The sequence below is a fragment of the Herpailurus yagouaroundi genome, unplaced genomic scaffold (genome assembly GCF_014898765.1).
Source record: "Herpailurus yagouaroundi ecotype Mexico unplaced genomic scaffold, PumYag 220, whole genome shotgun sequence".
Classification (NCBI taxonomy): Eukaryota; Metazoa; Chordata; class Mammalia; order Carnivora; family Felidae; genus Herpailurus; species Herpailurus yagouaroundi.
The window spans coordinates 9,181,212-9,199,616 of NW_024412451.1; the positions used below are offsets into that span (position 1 = coordinate 9,181,212).

Sequence of the window (18,405 nt, forward strand, 5' to 3'; positions counted from 1 at the left end):
GAGGTTCTGTCTCCCCTCCTCTCTCTGCCCCTCCCCTGCTTCATGTACATGTGCCCAGGTGCACGCTGTCCCTCTAAAAATAAATAAGAAATAAAAATAAATAAGAAATCAAAAAATATGTTGAGATGCTTGAAATGAAACACAATATACCAAAGCTTATGGGATTCAGAGAAAGTAATAATAAGGGTGAAGTTTAAAGTAACCTATGATGGGGTGTCTGGGTGGCTCAGTCGGTGGAGCGTCCGGCTTCAGCTCAGGTCATGATCTCACAGTCTGTGAGTTCGAGCCCCGCGTCGGACTCTGTGCTGACAGCTCAGAGCCTGGAGTCTGCTTTGGATTCTGTGACTCCCTTTCTCTCTGCCCCTGCCCCTGCCCTGCTCATACTCTGTCTCTCTCAAAAATAAACATTAAAAAAAAAAAAATTTAAGAAAAAGTTTAAAAAATTAAATGAAGTGAACAACATAAACTTTTATCTCAAGGGAGTAGAAAAATAAGAACAATCTAAGTCCAAAATTAGCAGGAAGAACATAATTTTAAAATACAGCAGAAAAAAAAATAAAATGGGGTATGACAAAAATAGCAAAATAGCAATAAAAGAGTTTTTTTTTTTTAAGATCAAAATTGACACACCCTTATCTAGATTAAGAATAAATGAGAGAAGACTCAGCTAAAATCAAAAGTAAAAACAGACACGTTATAAATGATGCCATAGAGGGGCGCCTGGGTGGCGCAGTCGGTTAAGCGTCCGACTTCAGCCAGGTCACGATCTCGCGGTCCGGGAGTTCGAGCCCCGCGTCAGGCTCTGGGCTGATGGCTCAGAACCTGGAGCCTGTTTCCGATTCTGTGTCTCCCTCTCTCTCTGCCCCTCCCCCGTTCATGCTCTGTCTCTCTCTGTCCCAAAAATAAATACACGTTGAAAAAAAAAAAATGATGCCATAGAAATAAAATAATTTTGAGGGAAGATGAACAATCATATGTCAACAAATTGATATTAAAAAAGTATGTAAAAATTTCTAGAAAGATACAACCTATCCTGGACTCTGTCTTGACGAAATTAAAACAAACAAAAAGTCACAACAGATCTATATCTACTAGGAAGATTGAAAAAGTAATTAAAAAAAAAAAAACTTCCAACAAAGAAAAGTCCTGAGCCAGATGAATTCACTAGATAAGTCAAGCAAACAGTAAGTAATAATAACAATAAATAATAAGTAAATGATGTCACCTCTCATCAAAGACTTCCGGAAGTGGAGTGTAATTTTATAAGGCTAGTATCGGCTGATATCAAAGCCAAATAAAGACACTACAAAGAAAATTACAGACTACTACTCACGATGAATATTGATGCAAAAGTTCTCAAAAAATATATAACAAACTGAATTCAAAAGCACATTTTGAAATTATACACCACAAACATGTGGAAATTCTTTTTGGAATTCAAGGGGTGTGTTGATGTAGGGACATTAAGAAATCTAAGACAAGGGGCGCCTGGGTGGCTTAGTCAGTTAAGCATCCAACTTCAGCTCAGGTCATGATCTCATGGTTCATGAGTTCGAACCCCACGTGGAGCCTGCTTTGGATTCTGTGTCTCCCTCTCTCTCTGCCCTTACCTCCCTCTCTATCTCTCCCTCTCTCTCTTTCTCTCAAAAATAAATAAACATTTTTAAAAAAAATTTTTTTTAAGAAATCTAAGACTTAACAGAATTAAGGTAAAAAAAAAAAAAGAAAACCCACGTGATCATATCAATGAATACAGAAAAGGAATTTGACAATATTCGACATAATTTAATGATACAAAAAAAAACCACACACACACACACACTCCACAAATTAGAACTGGAAGGAAACCATATCAATATAGTAATGGCCATATGTGGAGAACATGGGAAGACAGAGGAAAATCCTAGGCTCACCTCATCCCACAGACACACCTAGATGACAGTCACATCAGTGTCAATAATCCAGAAAACAATCCTAAAACTGTTACAGCAGACTCTACAATTAATTAATTGTAGAGAGGAGGCCACATCAAAGAAGGTAGGAATGCAGGTGCCTGGGTGGCTCAGTCGGTTAAGCATCTGACGTCAGCTCAGGACATGATTTCATGGCTTGTGGGTTGGAGCACTGCTTGGGATTCTGTCTCCCTCCCTCTCTCTGAGCCTCTTCCTCCCCAGCTCACACTCACTCTCTCTCTCAAAAATAAATAAACATTAAAAAAAAAAAAAAGGGGGGTAGGAAGGGTGGAGTCCTGGGCGGTGGGTAACCAAACTAGCCAGCCAGATCAACAACAAAAGGGAGGAAGACCACACACATAGAGGAAGGAGAGGAACAGACCCCACACCAGGCACGCCAGACACAGCGGACCTGCACTGAGAAGATGAGTCCCCTGACGTCTGGCTTTGAAAACAAGACGGGCATAACATCACAAGTTTTTACAGTCAGTGGGGCTTAACACTGGGAGCTTTAAAAATTGGCAGGCTGGGCTCTGGGACAGCCGGAGGGCAAAACAACAAACAATCCTGCCGAAGCAGCATAGTAGGAACAGTTTGAAGAGCAACTCAGGTGTAAGGGAAGGAAGTTTATTTACTAAGCTCAGAATCTTTAGGAAACTTCTCCAAGATGTAAAGTGTGATGTCATATACATAAAACATGGGTAGGTAGGTAAAAATTTAGTGCTTTTATTTTTTTTTTCATTTTTTTTTAATGTTTATTTACTTTTGAGAGAGCGAGAGAGAGACAGAGTGGGAACGGGGCGGGGGGAGACAGAGAGGGAGACACAGAATCCGAAGCAGGCTCCAGGCTCCGAGCTGTCAGCACAGAGCCTGATGTGGGACTGGAACCCATGAAACGTGAGATCATGACCTGGGCTGCAGTTGGACATTTAATCGACTGAGTCACCCAGGCACCCCAAAATTTAGTGCTTGTAGAATGGGGAGGCACCCAGGTGGCTCAGTTGGGTAAGTGTCCGACTTCAGCTCAGGTCATGATCTCACAGTTCGTGAGTTCAAGCCCCACATCTGGCTCTGTGCTGATAGCTCAGAGCCTGGAGCCTGCTTCGGATTCTGTGTCTCCCTCTCTCTCTGCCCCTCCCCTGCTCGTGCTCTGTCTCTCTCTCTCTGTCTCTCAAAAAATAAACATTAAAAAAAAATTTAGAGGGGCACCTGGGTGGCTCAGTCGGTTAAGTGACCGACTTTGGCTCAGGTCATGATCTCACAGTTCATGAGTTCAAGCCCCACTTCAGGCTCTGTGCTGACAGCTCAGAGCCTGGAGCCTGCTTTGGATTCTCTGTCTCCCTCTCTCTCTGCCCCTTCACTGCTCGCACTCTGTCTCTCTCTCTCAAAAATAAGTAAATATTAAAAAAAAAAACTTTATTTTTTATTTTTATTTTTTTTTTAATTTTTCATTTATTTTTGACAGAGAAAGAGAGAGACAGAGACAGAGCATGAGCGGGGGAGGGGCAGAGAGAGAGAGGGAGACACAGAATCCGAAACAGGCTCCAGGCTCCGAGCTGTCAGCACAGAGCCCGACACGGGGCTCGAACTCATGAACTGTGAGATCATGACCTGAGCCAAAGTCGGACGCTCAGCCCACTGAGCCACCCAGGCGCCCCCCCAAAATTTTTTTTTAATTTAGAATGGTTCAAGCATGAGTGACCATCAACCTAATACAGACTGCTGTGTGAGTAGGGTGTGTTACAAATAAACCTAATGGTAAACACAATCAAAAACCTGTAATAGAGGGGCGCCTGGTGGCTCAGTTGGTTGATTAAGCAACCGACTCTTGATTTCAGTTCAGGTCTTGGTCTCGCGATTTATGAGTCCCAGCTCCGTATCAGGCTCCATGTACTGACAGTGCAGAGCCTGCTTGGATTCTCTCTCTCTCTCTCTCTCTCTCTCTCTCTCTCTCTCTCCTCCCCTGCTTCCTCTCTCAAAACGAAATAAAGCAAAACACTTAAAAAAAAAGACCTGTAATAGATATGCGAAAACTAAAGAGAAAGAATTCAAGCATATGACTAAAGTCAGGCAAAACACACAAATGCCATAGGAAACCACTTATGTGAATAATCGTATGTAGTCAACCTCATAGGTAGGGAAATAACAATGATTCTTGCCAGGGGCTTAGAGTAGAGGGAAATGGAGAAGTGACTGTTTTGTTTGTTTGTTTGTTTGTTTGGTTGGTTGGTTGGTTGGTTGGTTGGTTTTTTAATGTTTATTTTAAGAAAGAGAGTGTGAGCAGAGGAGGGGCAGAGAGAGACTGGGAACAGAGGATCTGAAGGGGCCTCTGTGCTGACCGCAGAAAGCCCAATGTGGGGCTTGAACTCAGGAACCATGAGACCATGACCTGAGCTAAAGTTGAATGCTTAGACAACTGAGCCACCCAGGCACCCCAGGAAGTGGTTGTTTAACAGGTATTGGGTTTCCGGGCACCTGGGTGGCTCAGTGTGTTAAGCGTCCAACTCTTAGCTCAGGTCATGATCTCATGGTTCAGGGGAATGGAGCCCGACATCGGGCTCTGCGCTGACAGCACAGAGCTTGCTTGGGATTCTTTCTCCCCCTCCCTCAGTCCCTCCCCTGTTCACATACATGTTCTCTCTCTCTCTCTCTCTCTCAAAACTAAATAAACATTTGGGGCACTTGGGTGGCTCAGTTGGTTAAGCATCCAAGTTCGGCTCAGGTCATGATCTCATGGTTGGTGAGTTCAAGCCCTGTGTCAAGCAAGCTCTGTGCTAATAGCTCAGAGCCTGGAGCCCACTTTGGATTCGAAGTCTCCCTCTCTCTCTCTCATTGCGCACCCCTGCTTGCACACTCTCTCTCTCTCTCATAAATAAATACATAAATACATAAATAAACATTTTTAAAATTAAAAAAAATAAACATTTAAAGGAAAAAAAAGACAATTTTCATGACTACTCACCTAAACAGGATAAATAAAGCAACCTTTGACCATTAACCAAGAATAGAAATAAGCAAGATAAGTCATGAACACAGTAGGGATAATACTTATACAGGCAGACACACACATAGCTTTGTTTGCAATAGACACAGGACGGATGCACATTTGAATTAATCCCCACATTGTCTTTAAGGATACCAAATTGGTCATTGTGATCCCAAATCTTAATATATATGTAAAAACCTAAAGCGCAATCCTCTAAGGCTGGGGATCCTTCCACAAAACAAGGAAACATGTTGTTAGGGAATTGCAAAACAAGAATAAGAAAATCTAACCATCAAAATTCTGAATACAACATAAATGTATTATCTCGATATCGCTTCACACACTTCCAACATGAAAGAGAAAAAGGACATAAGACAAGGCTTAGCACAGTGTTCCTCAGAAATATGCAGACTTCCCCCAGACACCCAGGAGCAACAAAGAGCAGCCAGATCATGCAATCTCTCATGGCCCCCAGGGAGACCCTGGTCCTCACTGTGGATGTGATGAAAGACTCTAGAGCTGAAGGAGAATCCTTAAAAAACTATATATACAAGCACAATAAGTGTTGGGCAGATGTCCCTCTGTGACAGCAAGAGACATGAACTTAGTGTTCTCAAAAATCATGTTACTGAAGCAAAGCTGCTCAAACCACATTTTAAGGTGGGGCTTTCTCCCTGTCCTTGGACCTCACCTCCATCATCCACTTCATTCATGCCCAGCTACCTGGGCGTGTGGCTACCGTCTCCTTTCTCTCCCCATTCCAGGGCTCCTGCTTTTGGTCCAAAAAGATGACCAGGTCTGGCTTAGAGACAGCAAGTCCTGTTTCTAAGAAAACAAAGAAACAAACAAACAAAAACAAAACATGACCCTCATGAGTCTTGCTGGGGATTCTCCAATTTCCAATCCAGTATTTTGCTTAGGAGAGAAGAGAGGATGTTGTAGAAGGTTCTCAAAAGTGATTCCCCAAAATACTGTTTTCTGACAGCATCTTTAGTATGTTAGAGGAACATTTAAAATTTTTATACCCTGAGTTCCACTTTTGAGTACTAATAAGTTAAAAAAAAAAAAAAAAGGTAAAAAACTAGTGAGTAAAAAACAAAACAAAACAAAACAAAAAAAAACACTGGACTTTAAGAGGCGGACAACAATAGGGGCGCCTGGATGGCTCAGTCAGTTAAGCGGCCAACTTTGGCTCAGCTCATGATCTCACGGTTCGTGGGTTTGAGCCCTGCATCAGGCTCTGCCCTGCTGGTGTGGAGCCTGCTTGGGATTCTCTCTCTCTCTCTCTCTCTCTCTCTCTCTCTCTCTCCCCCCCTTCCTTGTGTGCACTCTCTCTCTCTCCCTCTCAAAAATAAACAAACTTAAAAACAAAAAAGAGAATTTAACTTAGTATTACTCTCTATTATAGTTTCTAACTCTGAGGAAAGATGATATAAGATCCACAGAAATACTGTAGATACTATATTTTTATGAAACATAAACTATAAAATTAAGGCAACAACACAGACATATACATTTTGAGTGCATGAAAAGTGTGTATGATTCTCAAGTGAGAAAGTCATGAGGAGTTAGAAGTGTACTTCTTCAATGTTATATGTATAACAGTGAACTGGAGACCTTGTTAATACTTATATTCTGATTCACAAATTTTGGGGTGGTTCCTGAGTTTCCACATTTTTAAAAATTTTATAGAAGTAATCTCTACACCCAATATGGGGCTTGAACCCAGCACACTGAGATCAAGAGTCACATGCTCCACTGAGGCAACCAGGTGCCCCTCCACATTTCTACTTCTGGTCCAAGAGCCACACTTTTGAATAACAAAGAGATCAAAGAATCATGGATGACTTTGAACTGAAAGGGTACTGTGAAAATTACAAGTTCTTTTTTTTTTTTTTAACGTTTTATTTTATTTTTTGAGAGACAGCGTGAGCAGGGGTACAGGCAGAGAGAGAGGAAAACACAGAATTCAAGCAGGCTCCAGGTTCTGAGCTGTCAGCACTGAGCCCAACAAGGGCTGGAACCCACAGATGCAAGATCATGACCTGAGCTGAAGTCAGAACACTCAACCAACTGAGCCACCCAGGCGTCCCCCTTTTTTTTTTTCTTGTAAAGTAGGCTCCACGCCCAACATGGAGCTTGAACTCACAACCCTGAGCTGAAGAGTCACACACTCTACCAACTGAGCCAGTCAGGTGTCCTGGAAATTACAGGTTCTAATATCAAGAATGGAAACAACAATCCTTCTTGAACATGTACTATGTACTAGATATCGTTCTAACAGCTTTTCATAAATTAAGCCATAAAATCACAAAAATGATCTATGAGAGCAATAGTGGTATTATTCTTCATGACTCAAAAGAATATCTTGGCAAACTGTCAGTAATTGTAGAACCTGAGCATTACCCCAAATTATCTGACCTCGAATTTGTCTAAGTGGAGCATACAACTATAGAGGACAACCCTAAAATAATGTTCGTAACAGGTTTTGAAACTGAGTAAAGTATTGGAAAAAAGTTAAGAAGATACCAATACAGAATTGATCAATTAAAAAGAGATAAAAGACACTAATAGTTAAATTTTTAAAGATTAAAAATGGCTGCTTCTCTCACTTGGTAGAGCATGCAATTCTTGATCTGGGGATCGTGACTTCCAGCCCCACATTGGGGGTAGAGATGACATAAAAAATAAAATATTCTTCAAAAATTAAAAAATATATATGGGCCTATGTGGCTTAGTTGGTTAAGCGTCCAACTTTTGATTTTGGCTGAGGTCATGACCTCACTATCATGAGATTGAGCCCCACATCAGGCCCAGTGTGGAGCTCAGAGCCTGCTTGGGATTCTCTCTCTCTCCCACTTTCTCTCTGCCCTTCCCCTGCTTGTGCACTCTCTCCCTCTCCAAATAAATAAATAAACCTTTAAAAAATAAATTAGTTAAAAAATTTTTAAATATATTAAAAAGGGATGGTGTCGAAATTTTTCATTGTCATTGAAATAAAGAATTTTTTTAATTTTATTTTTTATTTTTTAAAATTTACATCCAAATTGTTAGCATATAGTGCAACAATGATTTCAGGAGTAGATTCCTTAGTGCCCCTTACCCATTTAGCCCATTCCCCTCCCACAACCCCTCTCGTAACCCTCAGTTTGTTCTCCATATTTATGTCTCTTCTGTTTTGTCCCCCTCCCTGTTTTTATATTATTTTTGTTTTCTTTCCCTTATATTCACCTTTTTTGTCTCTTAAAGTCCCCATATGAGTGAAGCCGTATGATTTTTGTCTTTCTCTGACTAATTTCACTTAGCATAACACCCTCCAGTTCCATCCACATAATTGCAAATGGCAAGATTTCATTCTTTTTGATTGCCCAGTAATACTCCGTTGTATATATATGCCACACCTTCTTTATCCATTCATCCATCGATGGACATTTGGGCTCTTTCCATACTCTGGCTATTGTTGATAGTGCTGCTGTAAACATGGGGGTGCATGTGTCCCTTTGAAACAGCACACCTGTATCCTGTGGATAAATGCTTAGTAGTGCAATTGCTGGGTCGTAGGGTAGTTCTATTTTTAGTTTTTTGAGGAACCTCCATACTGTTTTCCAGAGTGGCTGCACCAGCTTGAATTCCCAAAAATAAAGAAATATTTTTAATTGCTTGAAACTTATACATCTATTTCTGGATGATGATTTTTTTTTTTTTTTTGGTCTAATAAACACACTCTGGAGACACACATTGATAGAACTAAAACAGCTATTGTTTCTGAGTCTTGTGTTTCTTTGAAAGTTTTTGTTTCATTTATCCTTTGTGCTGAGCTATATTTTACAGTTTTAGGACAGTAGAGCTTATATTAATTATACAATTCTTGTTTTTGTTTTCTGCAGCAAAGGAGAAGTGATAAAGAAGAGGAGGTCTCTGACATGAGTGTGGAATACAACGGAAACTTACAAGACCAAGACCTGATTAAAACCTTCACTTGTGGGATGGGGCACCTGGGTGGCTCAGTCGGTTAAGCGTCTGACTCCAGCTCAGGTCATGATCTCACGGTTTGTGGGTTGGAGCCCCATGTCAGGCTCTATGTTGACAGCTCAGAGCCTGGAGCCTTCTTCGGATTCTGTGTCTCCCTCTCTCTCTGCCCCTCTGCCACTCATGCTCTGTCTCTTTCTCAAAAACAAATATACATTAAAAAAAAACAAAACAAAAAAACCCTCCACTTGCAAAAGCCAGTATGTCTGGCCAACAGAGAAGGAATCCTTTATTAATAGCCAAAGCAAACTACAAGCAAGGTTTAACTGAGAAGAAATGGGAGTTTCCAGATTAAATGAGGTGATTTATGAGTATCTCATAGTATATCCCAAGATACTTAGTTTTTAAATTTTTTTTTATTTATTTTGAGAGAAAGAGAGCAGAGGCGGGGCAGAGAGACAGAGAGAGACCGAGAATCCCAAGCAGTCTCTATGCTGTCAACACAGAACCTGAAGTGGGGCTCGACCTCATGAACCTCGAGATCATGACCTGAGCCAAAACCAAGAGTCAGACACTCAACTGAATGAGCTACCCAGGTGCCCCAGAAGTGTTTAGTTTTAATGAAGTTTAGCTTATAAATTGGGGTGCCTTGGTAGCTCAGTCGGTTGAGCGTCTGTCTTCCGCTCAGGTCATGATCTCACAGTTTGTGAGTTCGAGCCCCACCTCGAGCTGGCTGCTGTCAGACTGTCAGTGCAGAGCCTGCTTTGGATCCTCTGTTCCCCTCTCTCTCTCCCTCCCCCACTTGTGCTCTCCCAAAAATAAATAAATATTAATAAATAAATAATTTCATTCATGCATTGTCTCTAGTGTTTTACTTAAAAAGCATTCATTATATATCCAAGGTTATCAAGGTTTTCTCCAGTTATGTATGCAGAGTTTTGTTATTTTTCACTCTACATTTAGGTCTGTGTCCATTTTGAGTTAATTTTGGTTTTGCTATTGTTGTTGTTTATTTATTTTGAGAAAGAAAGAGAGAGAGCAAGTAGGGGAGGGGCAGAGGGGGAGGGAGAGAGCATCCTAAGCAGCCTCCAAGCTGTCAGTGCTTGGAGCCAGCAGGACACGGGGCTCGAACTCACAAACTGTAAGATCATGACCTGAGCTGAAACCAAGAGTCAGATGCTTAACCAACTGAACCACCCAGGTGCCCTGTTGAATTCGTTTTTGTGAAGGGTGTCAGGTCAGTTTCTAGATTCATTTTCCTTCACGCAGATATCCAGTTCTTTCAATACCATTTGCTCAAAAGACCATCTTTCCTCCACTGGTATTTTCTTTGCTTCATTGTGAAAGATGAGTTGACTGCATTTACGAGGGGTCTCTTTCTGGGTTCTCTATTCTGTTCCATTGATCTATCGGTCTATTCTTTTTTAAGTTTTTATTTTAGTTCCAGTTAGTTAACATACAGTGTTATGTTAGCTTCAGGTGTACAATATTCAACACTTCCATACATCCCTGGGTACTCATCACAATACGTGCATTCCTCTACCAGGTTGTTCTTCCACTGACATAGCCTTGTGTTGATTACTCCAGCTTTATAAGTCTTGAAGCCACGTAGTGTCAGGCCTCCAAATTTGTTCTTCTCCTTCCATACTGCGTTGGCTATTCTGGGTCTGTTGTCTCCGCACCTGGGTGGCTCAGTCAGTTAAGCGGCCAACTTTAGCCCAGGTCATGATCTCACTGTTTGTGAGTTCAAGCCCCACGTTGGGCTCTGTGCTGACAGCTCAGAGCCTAGAGCCTGCTTGGGATTCTGTGTCTCCCTTCCTCTCTGCCCCTCCCCTGCTTGCACTCTCTGTTTCTCTCTCTCTCTCTCAAAAATAAAAATAAACATTAAAAAAATTTTTTAAAAAATGTGTTGGGGCGCCTGGGTGGCACAGTCGGTTAAGCGTCCGACTTCAGCCAGGTCACGATCTCACGGTTCGTGAGTTCGAGCCCCGCGTCGGGCTCTGGGCCGACAGCTCAGAGCCTGGAGCCTGCTTCCGATTCTGTGTCTCCCTCTCTCTCTGCCCCTCCCCCGTTCATGCTCTGTCTCTCTCTGTCCCAGAAATAAATAAACGTTGAAAAAAAATTAAAAAAAAAAAAATGTGAGTATACTTAATGCCACCTAATTGCAAATTTGACAGGCTTTAGAATGGGGATTTGTGATTTCCAGTTCCACATATAAGGATCTTTTCATTCAGGGGCGCCTGGGTGGCGCAGTCGGTTAAGCGTCCGACTTCAGCCAGGTCACGATCTCGCGGTCAGTGAGTTCGAGCCCCGAGTCAGGCTCTGGGCTGACGGCTCGGAGCCTGGAGCCTGTTTCCGATTCTGTGTCTCCCTCTCTCTCTGCCCCTCCCCCGTTCATGCTCTGTCTCTCTCTGTCCCAAAAATAAATAAACGTTGAAAAAAAAAAAAAAGAAATATCCATTTTTGAAATCTGCAAGCCACATACTCCCCATTTAAAAAACAAAAAACAGAGGGGTGCCTGGGTGGCTCAATTGGTTAGGTGCCCGAATTCGGCTCAGGTCATGATCTCATGGTTCATGGTTTCGAGCCCCGCATTGGGCTCTGTGCTGACAGCCTGGAGCCTGGAGCCTGCTTCGGATTCTGTGTCTCGCTCTCTCTCTGCCCCTCCCCTGCTCGCTCTCTCTCGCTCTCTCTCTCTCTCTCTCTCTCAAAAATAAATAAACATTAAAATTAATTTTTAAAAATTAAAAAATTCTAAAAAGAAAACAATAGATTCATGGGGTGCCTGTCAGTTAAGCATCTGATTCTTGACTTCAGCTCAGGTCATGATCTCACCATTTGTGAGGGCTCCATGAGTTCAAGCCCTGAGTTAGGCTCTACGCTGATAGTGCACAGTCTGCTTAGGATTCTCTCTCTCCTGGGGCGCCTGGGTGGCTCAGTCGGTTAAGTGTCCAACCTCGGCTCAGGTCATGATCTCACATTTCGTGGGTTGGAACCTTGCATTGGGCTCTGTGCTGACAGCTCAGAGCCTGGAGCCTGCTTCAAATTCTGTGTCTCCCTCTTTCTCTGCCTCTCTCCTGCTCATAATCTGTCTCTCAAAAATAAATAAATGTTAAAAAATGTTTAAAAAAAGAAAAAGGATTTTCTCTCTCTCCTTCTCTCTCTGCCCCTCCCCTGCTCATGCGCACATGCCCTCCCTCTCCCTCTCAAAATAAACAAATAAACTATATATTAAAAAATAGTGCCTTGCCAGTATTTCTCACACCTGTCAAGGTCCTGAAAACCAAGGAAAGACTCAGAGAGTGTCATAGAGAAGACTGGGGAGACACAATGACAAAGTCTACTGTGATATTCCACACTGGACCTTGGAAGAGAAAAAAGACCAAATGCACCACGGTAACATCCAATGGTAACATTACAGGAGACTGGATAGAAGGCATTTGAGACATCTCTGTATTATCTTCACAACTTTTCTGCAAATCTAAAAGTAAATAAATAAATAAATTAGGGGGGCCCTGGGTGGCTCAGTCAGTTAAGTGTCTGACTTCGTCTTGGGTCATGATCTCATTGTTCATGAATTCGAGCCCCGCATCGGGTTCTGTGCTGACAGCTCAGAGCCTGGAGCCTGCTTTGGATTCTGTCTCCCTCTCTCTGCCCCTCCCCCACTCAGGCACTGTTCTCTCCCTCTCTCTCTCTCTCTCTTTCAAAAATAAATGAACCTAAAACACTTTTTTAGTGAAAATAAATAAATAAATACTTTTTTTTTTTTTTTTTTTTAGAGTAAGCTCTGTGCCCAACGTGGGGCTTGAGCTCACGACCCCAAGATCAAGAGGCACACGCTCTACCAACTTAAGCCAGCCGAGCCCCTACAAATGTAAAATTGTTTAAAAAAATTTTTTTAACGTTTATTTATTTTTGAGATAGAGAGAGACAGAGCATGAACGGGGGAGGATCAGAGAGAGAAGGAGACACAGAATCTGAAGCAGGCTCCAGGTTCCAAGCTGTCAGCACAGAGCCTGACGCGGGGCTCGAACTCACGGACCTCCAACTCACGGACCGTGAGATCATGACCTGAGCCAAAGTTGGATGCTTAACTGACTGAGCCACCCAGGCGCCCCTAAAATTATTTTAAAATAGAACATTTACTTTAAAACTTTGCAGCTTATAATTACAGATAGCTACATTACAATATTTCCCATGTTTGAGACCATAGCCGTTTTTTCCTTGAAGGTATTTTAATGCCCTTTGTGATTTCAAAAACAAAATTCATCCTTAACCAGACTCGTATCTTTTGCCTCCTCTATTTCTTCAAGCTTAATAGAAAATTCCTCCACAAATGTGTTTCCTCGGGTTGAAAATTCAGGAGTCCATCTTGAAACCTTTTTCTTGTCAACACAGCCAATTGGCATCAAGGTTTTACGGGGCAATCTTCCTTCTACAGACCCTAGAAATGCCTTTATTTTCCCCATGTACCAAATCTCGATTTAATTGTTGCTTCCCACCTGCTGTTCTTTTAAACTTCAGCCGTTAACATCTTTCTGTCTCTTCTTAGTGACCCTATTGCTCATTCTTCCACTGTTTACCTGAAAACATTTTCATATGCTAATCTACACCATAACCACGACTGTGTTTCTTTTTTTTTTTTTAATTTTTTTTAACGCTTATTTATTTTTGAGACAGAGAGAGAGAGCGCATGAACAGGGGAGGGTCAGAGAGAGGGAGACACAGAATCTGAAACAGGCTCCAGGGTCTAAGCTGTCAGCACAGAGCCCGACACGGGGCTCGAACTCATGGACCGCGAGATCATGACCTGAGCCAAAGTCTGCCGCTTAACCGACTGAGCCACCCAGGCGCCCCGCCACTACTGTGTTTCAAACCACCATTTACCTTAGGAGGTGAGGGACAAAATTTAAAACAAGGCTTTTAATTTCTGCAAGAGCTGAAATGTAACATTTCTCCTGCTTCACACCCGGCCATTGGCATTAACATCCAGGCCTCTCTTCCTTCTGGATGGATCACCCCACGTGCAATTCCTTTTTTAGGGAACTGTCCTTACAATTCCATGCCCAGTTAAGTTTTAGGAAAATTTAATACATCAGATTGAAACTGACACTCAAAAACATTTTCAGTATCTCACATGCCTTCACGACTATTTTATCATTGCACGGACTCTGAATTTCTCCACAGCAGTTTTTGATGAACTGCACTTATGTAAGTAAGTACAGAACACTTTATTTACTACCACTACTAACATTTACTTCTTATTATTAGGACAGAATCACAGTCTGTCTTATTTACCAGTCTATCTACGATGACACTGGTTTATAATTGTGCTTGAGGGTTTGGGTGAGAGGATTTCATCAATGACTAAACACAGCCCCAGACAAACCATTTTATATTTTTCTGATGAGATCAGGGAAGTCTGTCTTTCTTCCACGGCAGAAAGAGCAGAGCCTGTACACAGTGGGATTACGGCTCATGAGAACAAAGGGACTGACGGTCGGGAATCCTGTGGCGATTAGTATAGAGGTGGTCACCACCCACCAGTTGGGATTATCACAAAGAGCCAGATAAACATAAAACACGAAGGAGAGGGTGTACAAAGATACAAAGGCGCTTACCAGAACAAGGATGGTGTGGATGGCTCTGGTCTCGGGGGAGGATCTTGGGGAGGCCTTGGTCCTATGAATGTGTTGGACCCGCTGCCTGTGCCTGTTCAGGATGAACACCATTGAGCCGCTAGCCCAGGACATGAGCCCCAAACATAAAACATCATGAAAGGCTATCAATGCTGTATACGTGGAGTCTGAGACTTTGTCGTGAAGCGGAGTAGGACAGAACATCGTTGTGACTGTTTTGTTACTCCATCTGCCAGTCGCAAACACTGGAAAAATAAAATTTACCAGCATGTGGAGGACCCAGCAGAGGGTATTGAAGGACCCGATGTACTTCAGGGCTTTGGCTTTAAGTTCCACCCACCTGGAGTTTCTGGGGCTGATGGCGATGGCCTGGAAGACACTCAGGAGACAGATGGTGCCAATGGTCACACCCCTGGCCACTCTGTGAACGTATAAAACAAGTTTGCATCCAAAACAATTGAGGAAATGTCTTAACCCAAAAGCTGCCATTGTCCTTGGGATTCCTCTGGAGAGAAGGACCAAGGAGTTGGCTACAGTCAGGTGCCTGAGAATTAAATCGGTTGACCTTGGTTTGCATCCACTGAAGGCAAGGGTCACAGAATGATATAAGAGCGAGAAATTTCCCCAAACTCCAACGACTATCTGGAACAGGAAGATCATTGCAAATTTCAAATCCCCGAAGTCCATTCTGTCATTTTCCAAGAATTTGACATCAAAATGCACACGCAGAGCTTTTCTGTAAAAACATGAGTTGTGGGCTACATTTTTCACGGAAACAGAAATCCCCAAATCTCCATGTCCAGTTATTCCTCCAAAAAATCCATGTCTGTAATGTATTTTCTTGTGGAGAGATTTACCAAGTTTGATTTGTATCTTACCAGAGCACCTGCATGAGCCACTATTATTAATGCTTTGCATAGCCTAATATTTAATACTCACAAATTTGTGAGCTAGAAACTAAAATTATTCTCCTTTTCAGACAAGGGGAATTTAGGTATGGGGAAGTTGTAGTGAGGGATCAAACCAAGGAAGCCTCATTACAGTGACACTGGTACTTAATATCATACCACACTCTCACAGCTACCTCATTTTGTTTTTTAATATTATGCCATCTATAATATTTCCACATTATTTTGTAGTTGTAGTTAAATACAGTCACATTTTAAATTTACTTTGTTTTAAGAGTGCCTGGGTGGCTCAGTCAGTTAAGCATCCAACATTTGATTTTGGCTCAGATCATAATCTTGTGGTTCATGAGACTGAGCTCTATGTTGGGCTCTGCACTGACAGTACAGAGCCTACTTGGAATTCTCTCTCTCCCTCTCTGCACCCCCCTTTTCAAAATAAATATATAAACATTAAAAAAATTGTTTTGTATAAACTTTGTTGTAATAATTTGCCATTTGGTTATGTATTTATTTTATATTCTAACACTTTTAAATGAAAATTCAGGGGGCGCCTGGGTGGCGCAGTCGGTTAAGCGTCCGACTTCAGCCAGGTCACGATCTCGCGGTCCGTGAGTTCGAGCCCCGCGTCGGGCTCTGGGCTGATGGCTCAGAGCCTGGAGCCTGTTTCCGATTCTGTGTCTCCCTCTCTCTCTGCCCCTCCCCCGTTCATGCTCTGTCTCTCTCTGTCCCAAAAATAAATAAACGTTGAAAAAAAAATAAATAAATGAAAATTCAGTACTCTTAATGAGAGTAGATGCATTGAATGATTTTCCACATTTTGATTGGATTTATTTATTTATTTTTAATGTTTATTTATTTATTTTTGAGAGAGAGGCAATGCAAGAGCGAGGGAGGGGCAGAGACAGGGAGACAGAGATCTGAAGCAGGCTCAGTGCTGAGAGTGCACAGCCTGATGCAGGGCTCAAACTCATGAACAGTGAGATCATGACCTAAGCTAAAGTCGGATGCTTAACCAACTGAGCCACCCAGGCATCCCCTTTTTAAAAAAATATTGATTGATTGGATTTATTGAACATGGAAAAATATAAAGACATTAAGAGGAAAAACTTCATTTTTTGTCAGGGACTAAGTGCAATGGCAGTAATCACAGAAATTATTGCACAAAATTATAGTGTGCCCTAAATCATAGAACATATTACTGTAAGTGACAAAACATGTTAGGGTAGAAAGTAATTTAATACTCATTAGAGTATAGGCGACTATAACTTTATTACATTAGAAAAACTAATTGAAACTTTAACATTTGATTTGGGAAAGATATTAAAATGCAAAAAAAAATTATGTGAAATGTGATTTGGGGTCATGAAATCTTTTGCATTCAATAAATTGAAATGGATGAGAGATGAGCAGAGAGAGCCTGGTAATAATATGGAATGGTTTTAAGCCAGAAAAAAATAACACAAGAAATATTTATGCTTTAAAATTGCTGAAGCCCCAATTGTTTTCCTGCTGTCTGAAACCTTCAACTCTGGCATTAAAGGACCTTTCTTAATTTCAGGTGACAAAATCATCTCATCTTGATCAAAAGACCGCAGATAGTTTCAGTAGACACACATTTTGCCATCTCCATTAAGGACATCACACACAAATTACAGAGAAAATAATTCTGTTTTAGCAATTGCAATTCAGCCACGCTGCTTCTGCTGGGAATTGAGCAAATAAATTAGCTCCATCATACTTATTATGAAGGTATTCTGAACAAGCCTCCCCAAAATGTGCTACTTTGGCATATGGATTAGTTGGAGCCAGAGTCTATAAAACCCAAAGACACAGAAGAGCTTTTACCTTCTCCTTAATGACCTGAAAGAATTTAGATAGGGAGCCTGGCCCAGTAAGGGAACTTTTGTCCGAGAGATCTTTTTTTCTGGAAAACCTATCTGTATGGCAGGGTGAACATCTGCTTACCGAACATCTGCTCTTGTCATTGTCCTGTCTATTACTCTCCTCCCTTTGGAAGCCCCAGGCTCCTATCTCATTCCTTGGCTCAGAGTGGTAAATAAACCTCCATTGCCTGACTTGTTCCCGGAGTCTCATATTCTTAGGGGGCCCGTGTCTGTAACTAAATTTGTTTTCCTTCGGGTGCCTGGGTGGCTCAGCCAGTTAGGCATCCGACTTTGGCTCAGGTCATGATTTCACAGTTTGTGAGTTCAAGCCCCACATCAGGCTCTCTGCTGTCAGCACAAGCCTGCTTTGGATCCTCTGACTTCCTGTCCCTCTGCCCCTCCCTCATTTTCTTGCTCTCTCTCTCTCTCTCTCCCCCCCACTCTGTCTCTCAAAAACAAATAGAGATTAATAAAAAATTTCTCCTGTTGGGGCGCCTGGGTGGCGCAGTCGGTTAAGCGTCCGACTTCAGCCAGGTCACGATCTCGCGGTCCGTGAGTTCGAGCCCCGCGTCGGGCTCTGGGCTGATGGCTCAGAGCCTGGAGCCTGTTTCCGATTCTGTGTCTCCCTCTCTCTCTGCCCCTCCCCTGTTCATGCTCTGTCTCTCTCTGTCCCAAAAATAAATAAACGTTGAAAAAAAAAATTTCTCCTGTTAATCTGTCATGTTCATATGATTATTAGATCAGCCAAAGAACCTAGAAGGGTAGAAGAAATTTTTTCCTCTCCTCCCCAACAATCATATGCACAGACTTTTCCTGATGTAAGTATGGTCTTTTTGAAGTATTCTCTGTGAACTTTGCACATCATATTAATTATTAGATTAATGTCCAAATTACAGTCTTTGACTACATTAAAATAAAGATTTTTTTTTGTAAGTAGGCTCTATGCCCACTGTGGAGCCCAATGTGGGGCTTGAACTCATGACCTTGAGATCAACACCTGAGCTGAGCTAAGAGTCAGATACTTAACATACTGAGCCACCCAGGCACCCCCCCAAAATGAGGATTTTA

At 42.1% G+C, this 18,405-nt stretch overlaps 1 protein-coding gene across 1 annotated transcript; it reads right to left on the minus strand.

The window, feature by feature from the left end:
- Window positions 1-4,960: 4,960 nt before the first annotated feature.
- Window positions 4,961-15,469, minus strand: LOC121018821 (vomeronasal type-1 receptor 2). Its single transcript, XM_040457851.1, has 2 exons — window positions 14,529-15,469; window positions 4,961-5,763 (listed from the first exon to the last, which is right to left on the minus strand). The coding sequence occupies exons 1-2, from the start codon at window positions 15,462-15,464 to the stop codon at window positions 5,674-5,676; spliced, it is 1,026 nt and encodes a 341-aa protein (XP_040313785.1). The 5' UTR covers window positions 15,465-15,469; the 3' UTR covers window positions 4,961-5,673.
- Window positions 15,470-18,405: the final 2,936 nt, after the last annotated feature.

What these genes read in the sequence shown, in the direction of transcription:
- LOC121018821 (XM_040457851.1), bottom strand. Translation starts at nt 15,464, where the DNA reads ATGCAAAGCATTAATAATAGTGGCTCATGCAGGTGCTCTGGTAAGATA. An exon ending in TCCACACCATCCTTGTTCTG is followed by an intron (nt 5,764 to 14,528) that starts GTAAGCGCCTTT and finishes TTGTTTTCTTAG; the next exon opens with AAACAGGACTTGCTGTCTCT.